Below are 21402 nucleotides of genomic sequence, written 5' to 3' on the forward strand. Positions count from 1 at the left end.
AGGGTTCAATGAACAGACCTGCATGGCGCATATAGTGACCATGGCTGTCTTTAAGTTGTTTCTTTATTCACATGACATGCAGAATGCTACATATGTGCATNGACCATCAAAAATGGTCTTAAGACCGGTCTTAAGACCAAGACCAACTTCGAGTACCACAACACTGAGTGACAGGGTGCTGGGCAGCCAAAGTTCACTGAGGGAGTGAAGAATAACAGGTTTGATCAGACAGATGATATTGAACCTCAACCTGCTGTAGAAGATGAATTCCAGTTCTGATAGACATCCTGATGTCCATCTGCAGGATGTGAGGGACAAACAAGTCCAAGGATTTGCTGCTGTGTTTGTTGATGTCACAGGACATTTCCAGGGCTCTTTTAAAAATGCCTTAGTGGCAGGAAGGAGGTGGAGTAGGAAGAGGATTGGGGCCACTTGAAAAATAAAAATAAAACAGTTCTGAATTTTATTTCAGAATTCTGAAATTAAAGTCAGATTTTTTTTTCTTTTGTCCAGTGGCCCTAATCCTCTTCCGTAGGTGGAGGCTGCCCCTGTTGGCGGGGTAATTGCAGGCGTGCCAATGGCGCCAGAGGGCGCTCATTATAAAAGCTGAGGTTGTCTGCGGACTTGTTTGCTGTTGACACGTGTTGGGCTGTCTGTGTGCCGAGTACAGGTGATGAGGTTGGCTGCCTGCGCAGTTAAAATTGCTTGCTCATTGTAGTCATAAAACCTTCTACCAGCAGATTAGTACTGGCTATTCACCTCCACATCTGATCGTGGGTGGATGAAACGTGAAAGTGCCGACGTTTGAGCGTTCCCGTTTGGGTGGGAGCGAGAGGAGCTTGGCCTGATCGGTATGTGGACTTGGTGGTGAGCCTTATTTTTATTTATTTTTTATTTTTTTCTAAATTGAACATGTGACTCTTATTAGGAGTCACAGCCATCTAGCCGCAATTACCGCTGCTGCTTTGCCCGGATTGAGTTACCTCTTGACCGGCCTGTGGGACACGCCTCCCTGAGAGAAGAACGAGGAGCGGATGCTTTTGCTCAGTTCCGGATTGTATCTCCGATTGTGCTGTGCCTGCTGAGCAAAGGGACCTTTATGTTTATATATTTTACCGCCTGTATTTTAACATTTTGTCTTTTATTTCTTTATCCCTTGCTTTCTCACAGGTCCATCGGTGGTGGTTTGGGCCTGGATGGGGGCGTCCCTTTTTGGAGTGACTGTGCAGGGAAACTCAACGTGAGTGAGACTTCACGGGTGTTTGTAGTAATTTCTTTTGATTTGGAGCCTCCTATCCAGGACCTGGCCGTACCCACTGGTGAGCCTAGTTGGATTTATTTAGTAATTTTCTTTCTTTCATTTTTTTGTTCTCGTACAGGCATTTTGTGATAAATTATTATTGTCTTAGTGTCTCTGGCTTATTGCAAAACTTACCTGTGTCCTTTACTGCTACTTCCTGGGTGGTAGCCCCAGGTGGTTGTTGGCAAACAAATTTCATTGTATAGTTAAACCACTGAATGCCACCCTTTGTTTGGCTTAATGGGTCAGACAGTTTTGGGAGCAGGTGAGTGGGCCTAATGCCAGGTTAGTAAACTTTTTACATAAACACCTCACAATAACACCATCTACCTGAGGCCAGGTGTGAACGGAGTGAACTCCTCCCCTAAAAGAAGTCTTGCTTTGGTTGGGTTGCAATGACGTGGCATCCAGGAGTCTCTGCACATAGGCTCAATTAATGTATTTGTGTTGATGAAATTCATCAAAGTTGTCAATAGGACATGTGTGTTTTTTCACTTGTGTCTACAGTAAAGGCAGTGTTCTTCTTATGTTTCAGCCAATCACTAGCTGCTTATTCATTTGGTCCGGTGCAGGATTGGAAGGTCATGTTAATCAGAGAACCTGTAAGAGGCTTTCTTGGAAAACCGAGGAACGCAGCCCCTCCTCTGTCCTGTCCTTTGTTTGAGCGTTGTAATGGCTTTTACAGTGATTTTGCCGGCTTTAAGGTTTTGTAGAGCTCTTCCTGTTGACCACGTCCTCACTGATTAGCTTTGCATGTTCGTGAGGAGCTGAGAGATTGAGACATTAAATGCCCAGGTCTCCATTTTTAGAAAGCTATTGATAGTGCATTCAGCATCGAGTCAATAATTGTTTCTTTAGCTGTCCGACATTATTGAGCAGCTGCCCCTGACACAAAGCTAACCTTCAGGATGGGAGCAGTCCACTCACTGCTCAAGTTAAATTAACAAAAGCTTAGAAAGTAAATTTAATTTACCCTTCTTTACTAATTGTCTGGTCTGTTGGCTTTTAAAGATTGAATTTGTCCTCCAAAAACTCCCTTGACTTTCAGCCTCATAAGTGGTAGCATCTAATTCACCTCCTTTTGACAGTAATTAGATGGAGTCAGATGCAGAATAGAGACGTATTGATTTGAGATAGAGAAGGAGAGGAAGAAGACAGAGACCGGTGAACTCCTAATATGCATCATAAAGTTTATACTGACATGTAGGGATTAGGAATATTTAGACTTGATTCAGTGAATATCATGTAGAGTACCACCCTGTTCCTTTACAACATCCTTCATGGCAGAAATGATGGAGCTCATTGAGGTTGGTTTGTTAGCTGGAACAGTTCACACATCCACCGTTTCGATCTGCTGATGTCCAGCTGCAGTGTGTTTGGGATCGATTGTCCAGCAATGTCCACATTTCAGCTAGCTACCTTCTAATTTCAGTTGCAGTCAAAGTTAGCTGTCGTCCCTCTTCTTCGTGCAATGTTCCGGAAGCGCCGCCATTTAAAGAGCCCCTCAGCATGAAGCTGTTTTACAGCTGGTGCAGTACTCTTAGCTTTGAAAGCTAAACGATTCATCCTAGCATGTGATTGTGGGCGACTAGCTCAAACTTTCTCTCATCCATCCATAAAATGTGGCGTTAGATGTTTGGCTTTTCCATGCGATTAGTTGCAAATTTAAATTGAAAGTGTTGATTTTCAAGCAGGTGATGCTTTCTCTTAAAGCACACATACACAGTCCATGTTGGTGTTATATTTGCTTCATTAAGGAGTCACTATGTCTCTCTCAGTCAAGCATGTCCCTTTAAGATACATACAATGTCAGTTTGTTGTTTCATTAAGGAAATGAAAGGTTCAGGGATGAGGACACACTCCATTGTTTTCCCTTCTGCTCAAGGAGTGTTGGGTTGTGTGGGCTGCAAGAACACTTGGGTTGAATCAATCAATAAGAGGAATCTAATCAGCAACAACAACAAAATTCACCTGTGGGCGGAGAAAACATTTTGAGACCTTACAGGTATGAGGAGGAGGTGATTTATCCTGAAAGAGTTGTGAACCTGCTCCGTCAGGGTCAACAGATCCCTGCTTCACCACAGCTGGTTATGTTGCAAAGGCATGTTTAGAACTTGGCCCCCGAATAGTTTTTGGTCATTTTTCAGAGATCATGAAGACTTTCTGCTACTGCTATGAGTGTGTAAGAATAAAACACATCTGTAGTTTTTGGTAACTTTATTTTTTAGCTACGTGGAAAGAATGAAAAAAGATAGTTTAGAAATAGTGTGTATTTCAGGGCTTTCTGCATTGTGAAAAAAAAATCTCTATAAATTTGGGATTTTTCTAACAGTAGATCTATGATGAACATTATATCACTAAGCACATAATGGAATTCCACAATGTGGAATTCTGAAAATTAAGAAAAAAAAGTAGCAGAAAAATTAATGAAATTTTGTTTAGATTATTTCCTTGTTCATTCATGTTCGATAAGTCTTTCTATATTAGCTTATTTGGTAACACTTTATTTGTAAGGGTGTGCATAAGGCTGACATGGTGTTATGACATACCTGTTATAAACATGAAGCAGTCTTTATGAATGCTTATGACTGTTATCATGACGTGTTATTCCGTAAATGACGCTTTTAGTTGCGTTAATGTCAACTTTGCATTCTTTGGTAAATAATGACAATTTAAAGCAAAGTTACATTAAAACGTGTATAAAAATTCATTAAAAGTGTCATTATTTACCAAATAACACTTAATGACAATAGTCATAAATGTTCATGAATATTCTTTGGTGTTCATAACAAGTGTTATGTCATGTTTATGACAGTGTCGTGTCAGTCTTATGCACACCCCTTCAGACAAAGTGTTACAGTTCAGTTTTGTATTTAGCTCCTTTGTTTATTCTTGTATTTTATTCTCTGTGCCTTTGGATTTATTTCCTACTTCTATGTTAGTCTTTTCCCCTTGGTTTACAGCGTAAAACTTTGTAAATTACGTACAATCACTTTAAATATGAATTTAATGAATTTATTTTTTTTACAGTTTGCAGGATAGTTTGACAGCTTTGAAACCTGGCTTTATTGCATTATTCTTTGCTTTGTTTCTAAATGTGTCAACGTAGACGCTATGAGACACAGATTCCCTTTAGAGAACAAACAAAACTCTTTACCAGAAGATTTAAAAAAAAGGGTTTATAGTGGGATTTACAGTGATGACCACCACACAGTGTTCAGTTGTCAGCTGCAAAATCTGGTTTACTGATCAAAAGGTTTCACACAGCTCCGGTTATTTTTGCACAAACATAAACAAAGTGCAGAAGAAAACTAAAACCGATGTAGGACCTGAGAGGAGGCATTTGTGAGGGGAGAGATCTAGGAAGAGGGAAATGTGGTGACCAGATCGTGGCCTTCTGGTGGTCTCATTCTGGCTCGGGCGTGAATCTCACAGTACAGCTGGCTCTCAACGAAGAAATAGCCCTTCTGTTTCAGGTTGACGTCACAGTCAGCACACACAAAGCAGCCAGGGTGGTGATACTTGTCTCTGGCTTTAACCACTGTCCCACTGCAGCATCAAAAATGGAGAAGAGGAGGTTAGAGGAGGTTATGAAAATATATCATAGCTTCACAGAAGTTAGAATTTTGATGCTTGCACTTTTAAGCCCTTCAGCTGACTAATTAAGCAGATTTACTTAGCAATAAGATAATACAAACCACTTAAAATAACATTTCACAGATGAGATTTTAATAGGATGAAAAGGTTTTTATTAAACCAAAATACGAGTTTTTCTGTTTTGCGGTGCAAACATCATTCAAGAATTATTTTTCAAGGATTCTTCTTTGTTGTTTCAGTCACTCGGTATCTTTTCTGTAAATGTTTGTTTATCTTTTTTCCTTTCTAAAACTTTACACTTTTCATATTTTGTGCTATTGTTTTGTGTTCCTGTCACATCTGACCTGTCACTGCCTGGAGCAATCGCACCTGATATTCCTCTCCCTGGGCAAGAGAGCTGATGTACTTCAGTAGTCAATGAAATGAAAATTTCAAAATATTTTATTATTTTACTTGTTTAAAATATTCAGATGAACTGATAGATGAGGCACCAATAAAGAAAAAAAAGACAAAAAGAAGAATTTGCAGCAAATTTTTCAGAAAGCCAGCAGTGAAGGAAACCATTCCCCCCCCAGCCATCCTTTTGTTTTTTCATTTCCTGTGCCAACAATAAACTCAGCTTTCAGCAGATGGTATTTTTTTCCAGAAAACTTGCAGTGAAAGTGCCATGTTAACTAAAAATCCCAAGGAGTTTGCCCTGGCTGTAATGGACATGGATGTGCACAAAGCAGCTTTCCCTCTAAATACATTCCTGATGCCTCACTACAGAAATTAGTAGGACATCCATATCTCTTTTTCATGTTTAATGTTCATTTTTATTTGGCTGCTTATTGCTCCACGGGTCTTTTTGTGTACGTCCTGAACAAGTAGCAGATTTTGACAATAAACCTGACTCTGTTAATCAAATACTTGGTAAATTTAAAACAATTAATCAAATATCCCATTAAAAGTGTGTGTAAGCTCCTCTCTATCCCAGCCGGCTGGACATTCAGCTGATTCTTTTTGCTCGTGTTGTCAGTCGGATCTTAATGAAAACCACAGATGATCTGCTCTCTTTGTACTCACACAATGCCATTCCCACACTTATCACAGACAGGCAGCTTCTGCAGGTTTCCTGAAGGCGCAGTGGGTTTAGTTGTGGGGGCTTTCACTGTGCGAGTCACAATGGGTCGAGTGCCTGGACGCATGACACAAAATCCTCTCAATAAAAAAACAAGCTCTTGTGATCCGATCACATGAATTAAAAAAAAAAAAAAAAAACACTTAAAGCACACACTACAGAAGCATCGAGGACCAGGGACTCACAACGACCCCTTCAGTCCCATTTGATGCCTCCTTTGGGGGCTTGAAGCACTTTCATACTTAAGTTCAACCAGGACTGTATTTTTCTGTGCAACCAAGGAAACGTGCAGGGAAGTGCTTTTGTATTGACAAAATATCCAACTTTAAGAGCACAGCACTTGATTAATAAGGGGAACACATTAGAGTGTATCTTGGTGACGGATTGTTTGGCTGTCTGTGGTTCAGATGGTTGGTGTTCTGAGCAGCAAAACCCAGAACTACTCCTTCCAAAACTTGTTAATAAAGCTGTTTATTACATGTAAACTGGTTTCCACAAACATCCAACAAAATGATCAAAAGACAAAAATAAGTCTAGCATATTATAAAGTTCACACAGTGTTTATAATATGACTCGGTCCAGTTCCTCTCAGCTGTGGTGTCTGACAGCATGGTGGTGTGGCGGTTACACATAATCATCTTCAAAACAAAAATGATATCTTATTTTGCCTTTCATATATATTTATATGTTCCACTTCGCTCTATTGAGAGCGAAGTGGAACTGAAGTCATAATCTTTATGCACCAAAGTGGTGAATAAAGCTGATCCTGGATCTGATCTTGTAAAGCAAACTAATCAATAATAAACAATAAACTGAATAAAATACATTGAGGAAACTTATTATATGCTAAAGCTTCCAAATGAAAAAAAAATGTTGCTGATTTTTCAAGGAAATGCATCATCTCACCATCGCTGTCAATAAACTCCTGCAGGGCTTTAAATGAACCGGATTGCCGAGGCTCCTGGGGGTCGTCCTGGTCTCTCTGCAGCATCCGGTACACATCAGATTCCTCGATGCTGGTCAGAGTCCTGGGACTGAGCAGGACATTCAGAGACATTTGAGGGCATTCAGAGACAGAGATTTAGACCCCAATATAGAGTCTTCAATCAAATACTGAGGATGTGTTGAATTGGACACATAGAACATTATTTAGTCAGTTAATACATGTTTGACTTGCTGTATGGAGCAGATTTAAAATATTATATTACATATTGTAATATTATATTACATCTTTAATTGGTTTTCAATGCCTCTAATAGGCTGCTAGTACAAAGGAATGCACTATTATCCATGTGAAGATGTGACACGGAAATGTTAAACTACTCTTTACTATCTGCTGTTCTCACAGTTACTTACTGCATTCTAAATGACCAGATACAATCTGTATTACAATGTGGGTAATAATGGAGGACTAATATAGTACATCTGAATGACAACAATATTAATGTTATAAGAGAGGATTATGATCCATCATGTTTGATACAACTAACCAGACTTAGTCCTAGAGGTAGAGGGGATGGATGGATGGATGGATGGATGGATGGATGGATGGATGGATGGATGGATGGATGGATGGATGGATGGATGGATGGATGGATTATGAAACCAAACAACAAACTATAAACTTGGTTTATAAAGTATTTTTCTTTTTTTGTTTTATTCAAGTTATGGGAATGGAAAGTTTGTCCTCTAGGTGGCACCAAAGCAGAGGAGTTTTAACACTGAAACAATAGACAATAACTCAGTTCTACACAGCTTTGGCCTAACTTCAAAGAATTCATTCGGAGTCATTTTATGACTTTCTAAAGATAGAGTCTAAACTGAAGCCCAGTCTGCAGTTATGTCCACATTTTTAAAAATGAGTTATTTTCACTTTGGCTATTTTATTTGCTTATTAATCACTATTAAAATCAGAGAGCAGCAGCTCCTCTGCTTTGAAACTCTAAGATGTAGAATTTTAAAGGGTGATAGAAACTGAACTGAGCACTAAACTTTGAGGTCTTAAACAGAAGGAATGAATTCTGGATTCTTTTCAACATCAGTGCTGTTTCCAAAATCTTACAAGATGAGGTTCAAACACTTTCGATAACCTCAGACATGCAATTAAAAATATGTGATAATATGCTAATATAATTTCTTCTTAGAGTATCATGAAGCTAAGCTCCCAGGATGTGAAAGCAAAGAGGATTCAGCTGCAGCTGAACTCCACAGTGAAGGTTTGTCTCTTTTTTAATGTACCGCCTTCAAACATCTTCAACCATAAAACCCAAACCCAGGAGTGAAATGCTACTGACAGAAAAAAACCCTGGAATTTAACAAAATGTACACTGACACTCCAAAGTTCCTGGAACAATGTCCTTTAAACCGATGAGATAAAACCACAGCATTTTGGTCTCTTACGTCAGCTCCATGATTTTTTTCCCTCTGTAGAAGAGAGGACGAGTTTTTGTTTAGATTTGAAGTTTTTATTTTGGTTCTGCTTTGCTGCATCTGGGATGGAAAAACTTGGATCTGTTCGAGGCAGACTGACGTCCAAAGACTACCAAGATATCCTGGAGTTAAAAATAGTTCTATTTCCCACTATCAGAAAGCTCAGCCTCAGTGGCAGGTCAAGGGTCAATCAAAAGAATAATGACCAGGAATGTGGAACTAAAAAAACCCTAAACCCTAAACTAAAAAAGAATGAAGAATGTATTAAAGTGATCCTGGATGAGATCTGAGAAGAGCAGCATGCAGACGCTTCACTTCTAACCTGAGACAGGTCAGGATGAGAAGATCAGACTCCCACTTGGCACGTTATGATCCTGAATGTGCTGCCTGATGGCGGGCACCAACTTTACTGTTATGACATTTTATTTTGTTGTTGATTAATTAAATAACACGTTGAGCTAAATCAATAATTAAAAGGAGTTTTTAGTCTGTGGAAATAAATAATGAGGAATTTTATTCGACTCATCAGTTTCTTACTACAGCGTATTAAGGCCTTTGTTTCTGCTAAAAAGTCTTTTTATAGAAAATAATGGGAAATTTCTGAGTTTCAAAAGTTGAAAATTTTCCACTTGTGAGTTTTTCTGAGATTTTTGGTGGAACTACTGCAACGTTTTTAATTATTTTTATCATTATTATTATTATTACTGTCTCCAATGGCTGTTGAAAATGATTTGTGATCTGTGAGCACCTCTCGGGCTTGGGTAGCACCAGGCCTCGGATCTGGCCCTGCATGGCGTCTTGGATGTTGCCGGAGGAGTACAGGCCGATGGGAGTGTTGTAGGACGTGCTGACCACCTGCCGCTTGTCGTCGATGTTTGCTGCTGCCACAAACGGCTGAGCTTTCCGGTTGTGAGCAGTACCGATCGGCTTGTATTCCTGCAGGAAGGAAAACTGTTTAAAGCCGGACTTTTCCTTTTGTTGCACTGAAATAATATTTCTCACACACCTGCTGTTCTGATTGCAGGTTGAGTTTAAACGGATGAGCTCTTCCATCCTCCACCACTCGCGGGGACCACAGCCTTGATTCGTTCCTGGTAATTACACACAGATCTCCTTAGAGTACACATGTTTTAAATAGGCAATATTATCTATTTTCCAGGCACATATGCCATTTATAGCATAATTAAGTAACTATGCTACATACTAGTCTATACTAGGAGCTGAGTGGGAGGAGCTGTGTCTTGAAGGCGAAGCTTGGTCCACCCAGGGGTTTTGCACAGCTGAATGGTTGCCATGGAGATTAAAAGATTTCTCAAACATGTATGAAAGAATAGAAGCAACTTTCCAGGCATGTTTTTGACAAGTTTTAATAAACTGTCAGAGCCCAACGTCTTTGAACCTTTGAAAGACACTTTAAACACATTCTATTGGGAGCTGAACATTTTTACACTTTAATGAAGAAATGTAGAAGACATTACCACAAACTATAAATAAATCCTTATGGAACATGGAACTTTTGCTGCAGCAACAGCTGACAAATCCATTACATCAAATTTAACTAAGAGAGTTTCAGCATATACACTGATGTACAGATATAACTACTGGATGCAGGTAACATCCTGGACAGATTCCTAGTTAACAATATTTCCAGACTCAGTTCAGTTTATTTTTATGGCCTCATCAACAAAAGTCATTCTTGGGGTTCAATACAAAGTCAGTAAAGACAAACTGTTAGTGTGTGTGCAATGTATGTGTGTGTTCATGGTGCTCACCTCTCCACAGTGAGGCAGAGCTGGTTGAAACACTCCTTGATTTTGCTCTGGGCCTCACAGTGCAGCATGTCTGCAGCCGGGGCCCCCTCGATGGCCAGGATGATGTCCCCAGCACATAAGTTGGCCCCGGATGCTTTACTGCCGGGAGTGATCTGGATGTGAAGAAGAAGAAGACAAACAGGTAGAATTTATATTTCACCTTATTTTTCATTCATTGCGTCCAATCTAGATGTTGAGCAAACAGCATGGTGGGACCGGCTGCCTTCCAGTGTCAGAAGAAAATTTGCTCTACAATAGTGCAGATGTTCTGTTATATCATTGGTTAAATGAATTAATTCAACCAGGAAGATTGTTTCTGATAAGAAATCAGATTCAAAAATAAACATAACAATGTAAAAGAAGTTTCCATTTGGACAAGAAATCTGCTGTTGTTAATGTTTTACATCAAAAGTGTCAGGTCAAAGGTTATAACTCTTCTAAATAATCAGTTGAAAAATTATTTACTGGATCAAACATTACATTACAGAATCAAACCCTATTTATAGTCGTGGAACAACCTTTTGTACATTAGTTTGGCTATTTTGAGGATTTATCTTTAGTGATGACCTCATTACTATCATGCTAACCTTTAGCTCTGTAGAAGATGACGTCAGGTCTCTGAAACATTAATATTACTTCTAGCAGAAGAAACATGTTTATAAGATTCATATATTACTTTCAGTCTTAGTCTCCTATGTTGTGTGTGAGTATGAGTGTGTGGTTTGGCTTATTTATGTATTTATTTACTTATTTCTATTATTTATAAGAATCTCACAATCAAAATAAAATAATCAAGCATCACTTCAGCATATAGAGCAGATATTATGATTTTCTGTTAGATCAGCAGAATTAATACTTAATAAATAAACATTTCTTTCTAACTATTCTGCAGAACAAGGCATTCAAGTGATTCAGGAAATGCAGATCTAACAATAAATACAGTTATTTACTGTAGATTATTAAGTCAGTGGTTTTAGAGAACTAACAATAAATCCTTAAAAACTCTATTTATATTACTATACTTTGTCTTATCTGCAGTCTGTATTCTAAGGAAGCAGAACTTTTAAACCTAATCTTCATCTTCTGATTATTTAGTTTATCCATTTCAATCAATATCAATAAAACCCAACAAGAACAAATAATCTAGTCTATTTGAAGCTTCAACTGCAAACAAAAACACAGAATCCACGACATTCAGAAAAGTGGCGACTGTCACAAGTTGGAGGGGTCATGAGAAAACTGTGACCTCTGAACGTTTTCAGTCTGATTGAGGAAAGCAGAAGGAGTTCCTGGGAGCAAAATCAGAATTTCTTTTTGCTTTGTGTCTTATTCGTATCAGAGGTTTTAATGTTGTACACACCCTCCCTCTCTCCCCGTCCCCCCAAAAAAGTTTATCTGCATAAATATGACAGGAAGTTTTAGGAGGATGATGGCTCTGCATGTTTTCAATAACTTTATGTGAACAAATTTATTCATGTGTAATTCTAATTGCATTTATTATTTAATGGAAACACTGCAATTGCAAAATTGTGTTGTATTTTTTCCAACATTAGAGGAATACAGACAAAGTTTTGTGCACATTTGTAATGGAAACACAGCTCCTGTTAAACATGGTGGTGGTGGCAGCATTATGCTGTGAGGAGAGACAGAGCATCTGGTCAGTGTGGACAGAGTAAGATATAGAACCATCCTGGACAAAAATGGGATAGAGATAAAAAAAAAATAAAATAAAAAAAAAAAACAGGATTTTGAGCGAAGCGCATTCAAATATGAGAGTGGCCTAGTCAAAGTAAAAGCCTAAATCCAATCAGAAGCAAACATTTTCGAATTGAGGTTCAGAAACATTCATATAAAAATTTTCCTTCAAATTCATCTTTTCTTTACTGCCATGTTTTGATCTGTCACAGAAAACCTGATGAAAACTTTATGGACTGAAATCTGATACCTTCCTGCTGTAAACAGGATGACATAGAGAGGAGGTGAAATGAAAACACCTTTCAGGTTCATCTTTTGAAGTGAAGGTTATGATCATTTTTGTCTTGTCTCATAATCCCAGACGCTTTCAGAACACATCAGAACCTCCCGGTCCATGTTGGGTTCTGATCTCAGTGGCGCTCCTGTTCCTGTCAGCTGTTGTGATTTTGTTTTGAGGCAGGAATGTTATTGTTTTGCTTCCTTTTCATTTTTTCGTTTTTTTTTTTTTTTTTTTTTCCACATACACTGTTCAAAGTCATTTGTTTTAGGTTAATAGTATATTCTACCTTGTGCTCACAGTGAGTACTGGGCTGATTTTGTTTCCATATTGCAGCAGCAAAGAACTTTTTTTGAGCGGTTTGTATGTCCATCCTCCTGATTATGTTGTTCTTCATACATATTGTTCTTCATAAATTCTTTCAAGATGGTGGAGAGACCTTTTGTCTGTTCTTCATCAGTTTCATGTCATCACTTTTCCCTGTTGTTGATGGCTGGGGCTCCTGGTTCCCCTCTGGGAGAACGCTTTTCTCTCTCTGAGTTTCACCTGGCCTAAATATGTCTCCAAAATACAAAAACCAGACTCCACCACAGAGCCCAACTATTCAGACAAATAACAGCAAAGACAATTTATTCATGACCTCAATCTGCATTTCAGTTCAGTCAGCAAAGCGGAGGCGTCTCACCAGGATGCTGCAGAGGCAGCGGCCCAGTTTCTGAACTCCATTGCCCTGCTGGGATTTAACGTGTGGAACCAGAGGAACTCGTAGTCACGGCAACAACAAAAGCATTCACTGTGACAGCACACAGATGGAATATGTAATCTGATAACCAGGAAGTGATGAAGATGAGAAAGTATTTCCAGAGCAGCATCAAAGAAGATCTGAGCCAAGCGTTCCCACGGATACGACCCGGAGAATGACCCCCGCTCTCTGTCGTAATGCGTTGCTGGACGTAGCAAGCTGAGCTACACTCAACTAAGACTTGGTCATCTGACTATAAATAACGGTGGATGAAAGTGCAGAGAGGATCTGTTGAAGGCCTGCTGTCAGACCCCTCCTCTGATTTAGTACCTGCAAACTTTATTCCTGTTCAGATATGATCTTTATAGATTTTTTTTTTTTTTCATTTCATTACAGCTTGGTTTTGTGAAACGTCTTTTTAATAAAAGCACAACCCAGCTGGCATGTTTTCATTTTGTGATAGTGACTGGGTTCAGTCGTCCAGATTTAGATTTTCACTTTTATAAAGTTAGAAAAGAAACATAAATAAACAAATCCATCAGAAAAATAACAATGAAAAACATCCTGTGATTTACAGACTATATTCAGTGAGAGGAAGGCTGATCATGACATCATCACATCTACACTGCTGTGCGTGTACGCGCATGTGTGTGTGTGTATGTGTGTGTGTGTGTGTGTGTGTGTGTGTGTGTGTGTGTGTGTGTGTGTGTGCATGGGTTACAGGGATGGAGTGAGTTATAACATACCAAGGTTTTTTTTAAACACTGCTAAAATACAGGATGTGAATCCAGACTTTACACTGCTTGTGGCTGTTCATTCACTACTCCAAACACCCCCAACAAACACACATCATGGGCTAAAAATACACAGATGGACAGTCGCTACAAAGATTTGTTGCCGTTTGGCTATCATCAGTTTGTGTTCACATCTGAACAATTCAAATGTTAAAATTCAAACATGAAAACATTTTTTTTTTTATTAAACCTGTTTATTTTCAGTCATAGTTCCTAATGTAGATTAGCCTACTAATTTAACTCCTTTTATTTTTAATTCATTGATTTATCTGTTCTGATTAAAATGAATCATTTACTTCTTCACTTCATTATTTCATTGTTATACAGATAATATCCAGAGTAGATGTCATAATTCGTCTGTGTGTTCAAATCAAGCCGTGACTCTTAGAGCTGCAGTGGATTAAAATGTAGAACAGGTCATAAAATCCAACCAGCAGAAAAAAGTATTTCAGCAAAGAGCTGTATGTTTTTTTTTTTTTTTTACCTTTTAAATGTATGCCTTTTGAAAGTATTCTAAGTTAAACTAATTCTTCTCAAGAAGGAACGTTAAAGTTCATGCAGTAAAGTTAAAAGCACAGTTTTACAAATAATAACTCCATTATCACTATTCGAGTTACTGATGTGTGACATGAGCTTCCCAGAACTGCCAGCAACTTTTTCTCTGAGACACATTTTAAATGTTCCTGTTTCCCTCCACTGTCGACCCTCTCATCCACACATTCTCATAGTTGGAGAAAGTTATCCAGCGTTTGTTGTGAATGTGATCTGTGTGTGTTTGCACGTGTCTGTGTGTGTGTGTTCTGATGTTGCAGTTAGCTAGGGTAAAAAAAAAGATCCTTGTCGTCTTGTGTTTACTTTCCACCAGCAACTGGGAGGCCCTCAGAGCAGGATGTTCCTGACCAAACATGGCAGCGAGGGGAGCTGGAGAGTTCGCTGCAGGAAGAATCCCTTCGCTTCACGACTTTTAATTATCCGCTTTCAGATTCGATGAGATGCTTCGGTTCTAACGTGTCATCTGAGCTCCGTGCTTTCCCCTCTCCTCTGTCGTTTCTTAACCATCTCATTCCTCTCTCTTCACTGCTCTCACACACAGCCCACTGTCCACTGACACAACAGGTGTGAGGTCACTGGGTCCAGTCAGCCATAGAACTACCCTTTTATTTAGTTCCTGAGGTCTTTCCCTAAATATAGAAGAACACTAACCCGGCAGGGACTCGGATTACTCATCTCTTCTCATGTTAGCCTCTGTAACTCTGGGGAATTAGCCTCGCAAATTAATCCAAACACAAGAGGAGACGATGCTGCTCTGATTCAGACGGTTTGCCTGTGTGGTCCGTAGATATGGAAAAATGTTGAATATGCCGTTGAAGATTGTCTCGTTTTTCCTCTTAGGTTTTTCCTTTAGTTTCATTCTAGAAGATGAAGTATTTATTAGCTTTTTAAAAAATGTTTTTGGAACTTGTTAGAAGTTCTGCGTCTTGTTAAATCTGTTGTAAAATTTACAGCATTTCAGAGAAAAGATCATGGAGACATTCAAACACGGTGGTAGCAGTGTGATGGTCTGGGCTGCTCTGCTGCTTCAGGACCTGCATGACTCACTAGTCGTGTTTCCAGTGACTGTAAATTTGAGCAAATTGGAATTACAAAAATACATTTGCTTAATGGAAACAGGCCACAGTTTTTCACTAAAATGTTTTTTTGCGCTACGATGAGGCAGTTTTTCAGATGAATCCAAATTAGTAATGGAATGGAAACACTTCTTTTGACATCACACAAAGCATATGATCAGAAGAATGTTTCTGAAAGACTTATCGGGTGAACAAACTTATCCACACGTAACTTTAATTATGTTTCTTATTTAATGGAAACACTGAAGTTGCTTAATCAACAAAGTCTTGTGCACACTTGTAATGGAAGCTCAGCTGCTGTATTTGATAAGACCACACATTCTGTTGTCCACCAAATAAATCCTAAAGGAGAAATCCTAAACATTTCTTTTTTACCTTAAGCAAACCTCAAGAACACCAGGAAGTCCACCTCTCTTGGATGGGTCTAGTCAAAGTCTGGATTTAGATGCAGTTGAGATAATTCGATCAGGACTTTATAAAAGCCATGGATGCTTGAAAACCTTCTGATGTGACTGAATGGATCTGAAGAGCCAACATTCCTCCTCAGTGATGTAAACGACTCGTGTCCCGTTGCTGATGGCAGCTGCCACAGAGACGGACGGCATCAGCAGTTAACAGGTTTTAGAGGGCAATTATTTTTTAACACAGGATTGTTTTTTCAGTAATAAATAGTTACACAAATTAAAAACTGCTTTTTCCCATTTACTTTGGTTTTATTTATCTTATTTGAAAATCCGATTGGTGAGTTGAAACATTAAGAAAAGCAAAACAGTGGAAATCTTTTTCAAAGTTACAGTTTTCCATAAAGAAGATTTATTTTCTAATTTGTCAAAGAATTTCCATTTAAGATGACGGTAAGCTGCTCAGTAGTGTTGACATACTGCACAGTGTTGGTATAACTAACGTAACAAAACATCTACAAACATTAAAATTTCTGCCCTTCCTCAGTTTCCAGCATTACCAGGAATGCTGCATGTTGACAACTCAGCATTTTCCTGTTTTCCATCAGGCTTTCATTGCGTCTAAAGATCAGAGTTTATTTCCACAAATATCTTCCACACTTTTAAAGAGACCCTGACATGCGGACGGGCCAGGCGGTGATGTCAGCCACTATTTGTATCTAAACCACATGCATCCACTGTGGCACAGGTGCAAGCTGCAAGCCACTCAGGAATGTTTCTGGAATGAATCGCCCCGGAAAGAGAATGCTGACAGTAAACCAACCTGGGATCCCTCTGGAGCGACCCCCGACCCCCACCCATGGCCCGCCCTGCCCTGGGCCCCCCAAGGAGGAAACACAGGTTTAGATTGACAATGTCTTTGATCTGATGTTTACCACCTAACATGAACATTCTGACCACATCCAATCACTCACCCTGGAGATGGTCAGCGGCTGGTTGAAGTCCTTTCCTCCTGTCAGCCGAAACCCCCAGGGAGGGGGTCCATCCAGGACGACGTTGAGTGGCATGGCCCTTTAAAATCTGGCAGCTGTTGGGTCACAGCACGCTGCTGCGGTCACGCTTCCAGAGCGGAGACGTTTCAAAGTGATGGAGATTATGAACCATGCTGAGGGGAGACTCAGAGGGAGGGGAGTGGACACTGTGAGCCCACCCCCACAGTGAGGTCACCGGTCAGATTTTAGGAACACAGTCTTAGTCTGCAACAAGTCAGGCTCGCCTAGGGACTTTAATTCTCCTTTTATTTTTGCAGCCTCTCCACTCCCAACATAAGCCAGAATTTTACCTCACTAAAGACAGTTGTCTGATTATTTATGGTTCTGAACCCAGTCTCTTCCCCTTCAGGGTGACTTGTAAACACAGTGCAGACGTATTCCAGCCTCGATCAGAAGCCGCCGGCTGCCAGCGTTTTCATCCACAGAGGCTGGAGGTCTGGCAGGCCCGCTGCTGCTCTGAAGGCTCCGGCTGCTCCGGTCCTTATTTGGTTCTGAAGGCGAAGCTCTCTGAGGTCCTGGAGGCCTCTCAGGAACATTCCACTCACTTTGGATCTGGATGGGCCTGAAGCCTCTCAGCCTCGTTAATAACAAACCAGTTTTATGTGGGTTGTTCACTAACAGCTGTTTTCATTTCTTTTTTTTTGTCTTTTATCAGATTATGTTTTTTATGTTGACTCAAGTTTTCAAAAAATGCCTCCTGCAGTATTCAATAACCCGTACTAGAACCATCTTCCATGAATTTGTTTATGTTTTTATCATTAATAAAACTAATGTTTTTGTGCATAAAGTTTTCCTGTAAACAAACAATAATCCACCTCAGATCTGCAGACGTGTCCATGTGAAAGAAACAACGTGACATTTCTAAAGAATGCAACATTTGCACAAAGATCTGAACATATTTTCAAAATATTTTTGGTGCTAACTGCTTTATTTATTTGAATTCTTTGGATGAGAATATTAATAAAAGTCACAGAGTGGAAGAATCTAACCTCCCTGTCTTGCTCCTTCACCACACCATAACACACTTATTCAAGTTTCAAAACTTTGCTGAAATTTGTTTACTGCATGTTGAGACGCCTCACAGTTCACACAGACTGCAAGAGAGCAAGACAGGCAGATAACAGGAAGGCTGACCTGAGGATGGCAGAGCTGCAGTTTGATCTTTCTGAGCTTTTCAAAGGTTTACTCTGGAAGGTCCTGGATTTGGAAACATTGCCAGAAATTTGAGAATGTCAAAGTTAAAATAAGGATCTAGACTCTATAGGGAATACACATGGATATTAATGTTTAAACACCAACATGAACAGGATGGAAACGTCCAGCAGTCATGTTCAGTGAAATAATGGGACAGTTTCTGTGTCCAACAGACAAAACTAAAATATTATTGTTGGGTCATAAAGACTGTTGTTATATTTGGAGGAAAAAAAGAAAAGCTCACAAGCCTGATAACATCCTAACTGTGAACTATGGAGATGGCAGCATCATGATGCAGCATCATGATGCATCTGTGTTTTACATTGGAGGGACTGGTGTAATTCATGAAATAGATTCACGAGGAATAAAATGATGTGGGAACAGAAGCAACACTTCAGACATTAGTCAGGAAGTTAAACGGAGGTATTATGCAAAATAAAAGTTTGGGAGCTTTACATTGTCTTATAAAGTTAATACCTCACCAAAAACATACCTGGAGAGTTGATTTGATTCTTTCATGCATATTTGAGAAATCCTTGAATCTCCCATGGCAACCATTAAGGACTGGAAGAAAAGCTTGGCCTCACCAGTCAATCTGCCACCTCACAGACCAGCCCTCCCTGCAGCGCCCCCACTCAGCTCCTCCAGGTAGGAGTAACTAGAAAAACACCTGGTGGAACTGCTCTTCTGCACTACGTCTCAGTAAAACAGTCATAAGAAAGGTTAATGGAGATACATTGTTGTCATGACGAACTGAAGGGGGCGAGTCCAAAAGAGCGGGAGACAGAGGCCCAATTTCAAGGCGTTAAAACGCAAAGTCAAAAATTTCACATTCACATTTCAAATCACATTTGACACATTTTTACAACTGAAGGTAACATGGTTACCTGATTGTGCTACAGAATGGCATTATGTTCCTTGAAAATAGATAGTACTGCCTCTGCAGCATTTGCACAGATGAAAAATGACTGTAGGCATACTCATAACCTTTAACCCAAGTCAAGCATTTTATGGAAATAAAACTTCTGAATTTAGAAGATTAAAACTATTTTGATAGTTAACTACCTGAAAATGAGAAATTTTGTCTTACGGCAGTTATGGGTTGTTGTGTATTGTTTTTTGTCCATGATATATCTGCTTTAAATTATACCATGTACATAATATATAAAATAAAGGATCTGGATCTTAGATGTGACATAGATAAGGAAACGTCCTGATGACGGCATAACATTCACTCTAAACATCCAGCTTAAAACTAATTATCAGTCAGCTTCTCCAAATGTTTCATCAATATAGTTTTTCCTGATCGTTATAAAAAGATCAGATCAATACTGAAAATAACTCAAACTCAAATTAGGCCTTGAAAAATGTTTTATTCATTTGGGGTTAAATATCACTAGCCAGCTTAATCTCCATGTCTAAAAGACCAAGATACAGCAAGCTACTGTGTGAGGATAACACCAGCTTTTTGATGCAAAGTAACAAAACAAAGGTAATTTGCACCACAGGATTTTAACACATCACCTAGCAACAGCACTAGGCTTTTAAAACTTGCTTACCAAAAAAGCTTCCTCTTTAGTTTACTGGTAAACACAACCTTTAGATATGCAAAACTGTATTAAATTGAGCAAATGTTTATCAGATCATATTTGTGTCTATAAGGGTCAGCTTTTATAAATCAGTACTCATTAAATACTCTGCTTTCTTTTCAGTCAGCAAAACAGCAAAAAAGCTGATCTATCAATCTAACCGGTGAAAATGGTGTCATCTATCATCTGGATTTTATCAGCACTTAAAGCTCAAACAATCATCCAGATGTGCTACAATATTGTAGAAATACTTAAATTAAGCATCATATACAATTTAATATTTTATTACATCTGAAAACACCAGAAATTAATGTGTTTGGAGTGGAAATCTGTTCTGCTCTTATCAAAGGTAAACAGGAGGCCTAAACACTGAAGACTGTATCTTCTCAGCACGCTATCATATTTCTACGTTTTCTACACTACATACGCATAAATTATTTTTTGCATCACAGAAGAGGTTTACATGTACATGGCTATTAAAGTAGGGAGTCATAAATAAGGCAGCAATCCCCACCTTAGCGTAACCTACAGGAACTTGAACATCAAAACCTCCTTGACTCTATTTAAATACATCTGTTTAAAATTGCATTCGATTTGCCTCAGAAGTCAGGTATGTGAACGGCGACATACTGGAGTCGAACACATTCTTGTCAGAAAACAGTTCTTTGCTTATTGTTATAGTGCTAGCTATTAGCAACACAAGCTAATGATTTTCTTGCAGTTGTTTGGGGTCAAACATTAAAGGAACAGGCTAACAAAAGCCAGTCGTGCATGTTGACTCATTTTGAGTTTGTTCACCCTCGACTGCTGATCAGTCAGACATCATGCAATATAGCTAACTGCTAACAGGTTGCAGGAATAAAAGTTACAGTTGTTACAGCTGAATGAAGACCAAAAACTAGACATTCTTAGTCTCAGTGACATGTTTGAAGATCATAAACATTAAACTGCAATGTCAGGTATGCTTGCAGTTTATTCAGGAAGCCTTACATTGCCTGTTGACAATAAAAAGGTTGAACTAGTTACAACCAAGTGGCTGTTTGGTCATTTTGAACTGGATTCAGAATAATTGGCAGCTTTTTGAAAATCTCAGAATTAAGGTTCAGGTGCGTATTCTATTACTGTTTGTAGCTGGAAGAACTGTTGGTTACTAATTTAAGATGCTAACTATAGCTTAAAAAACAGTCACCAAATCATGTTGTCACAGTTTCCGATGTCTGTGACAGCAAGAACGCCATCACAAGAAATACATTTATAATGAATAACTATATTCATTTGTTCATGACAAAGTTTTTACAGTACTGTGGTGCTTCTGGTTTAAAGCAGGACTTCTAATCTAAAGCCAATCCAACGTAGAGCTCAGATCCAGTTTAAACTGCTGATCTGCCACCAAAAATGTCTCTGAACTAAAAATAGCCATCAGCCTGCATTTGTTTTCTTTGACTGTGTGTGTATTAATCTATTGGTTGAATCACTAATTCAAATACCAAAAAGACAAACAAGTCAGTCTAAAACATATGCTATGACATTGGGAATCAAAGATAAAGGACATTGTCCACCAATAAGTCAATGTCACAAGCCCTTAATGTTTTAGAAATTCTTATATTATTCAGATGCTGGAATAAGGAACAAATCTGGATATTTTTCCATATTTAATATGCGCAGTTTTGTTTCCAGATTTATTCAGATTTTAAAAAATCCTTGAACCCTTTTAATGAGGCACAAACTATTGCAAGAAAACTTTTTATTCCAGCAACTTTGACTATGTTTTA

General features: G+C 38.9%; 2 protein-coding genes and 1 long non-coding RNA gene across 3 annotated transcripts in view; 1 reads left to right on the plus strand and 2 right to left on the minus strand.

The window, feature by feature from the left end:
- Positions 1-4458: 4458 nt before the first annotated feature.
- On the minus strand, positions 4459-17065 carry LOC106953318 (PDZ and LIM domain protein 3). Its single transcript, XM_015042002.1, has 7 exons — positions 16770-17065; positions 10220-10371; positions 9454-9538; positions 9196-9383; positions 6924-7051; positions 5963-6074; positions 4459-4849 (listed from the first exon to the last, which is right to left on the minus strand). The coding sequence occupies exons 1-7, from the start codon at positions 16860-16862 to the stop codon at positions 4660-4662; spliced, it is 948 nt and encodes a 315-aa protein (XP_014897488.1). The 5' UTR covers positions 16863-17065; the 3' UTR covers positions 4459-4659.
- Positions 12133-13410, plus strand: LOC106953320 (uncharacterized). Its single transcript, XR_001426183.1, has 2 exons — positions 12133-12279; positions 12888-13410. It is a non-coding gene; the product is annotated as an uncharacterized LOC106953320 (long non-coding RNA).
- Positions 17066-17129: 64 nt separating the features above from the next.
- Positions 17130-21402, minus strand: part of sorbs2a (sorbin and SH3 domain containing 2a) — a 76947-nt gene continuing 72674 nt past the window's right edge. The window contains exon 26 of the transcript XR_001426182.1: positions 17130-17141. The gene's annotated coding sequence lies outside the window, so the exon portion shown is untranslated. The remainder of the gene's footprint in view (positions 17142-21402) is intronic.

Source organism: Poecilia latipinna, unplaced genomic scaffold, assembly GCF_001443285.1.
Source record: "Poecilia latipinna isolate Pla-1442-1.1 unplaced genomic scaffold, P_latipinna-1.0 Scaffold574, whole genome shotgun sequence".
Classification (NCBI taxonomy): Eukaryota; Metazoa; Chordata; class Actinopteri; order Cyprinodontiformes; family Poeciliidae; genus Poecilia; species Poecilia latipinna.

What these genes read in the sequence shown, in the direction of transcription:
- LOC106953318 (XM_015042002.1), bottom strand. Translation starts at nt 16,862, where the DNA reads ATGCCACTCAACGTCGTCCTGGATGGACCCCCTCCCTGGGGGTTTCGG. An exon ending in AGCCGCTGACCATCTCCAGG is followed by an intron (nt 10,372 to 16,769) that starts GTGAGTGATTGG and finishes CTTCACATCCAG; the next exon opens with ATCACTCCCGGCAGTAAAGC. An exon ending in GTGCTACCCAAGCCCGAGAG is followed by an intron (nt 7,052 to 9,195) that starts GTGCTCACAGAT and finishes TGTCCTGCTCAG; the next exon opens with TCCCAGGACTCTGACCAGCA.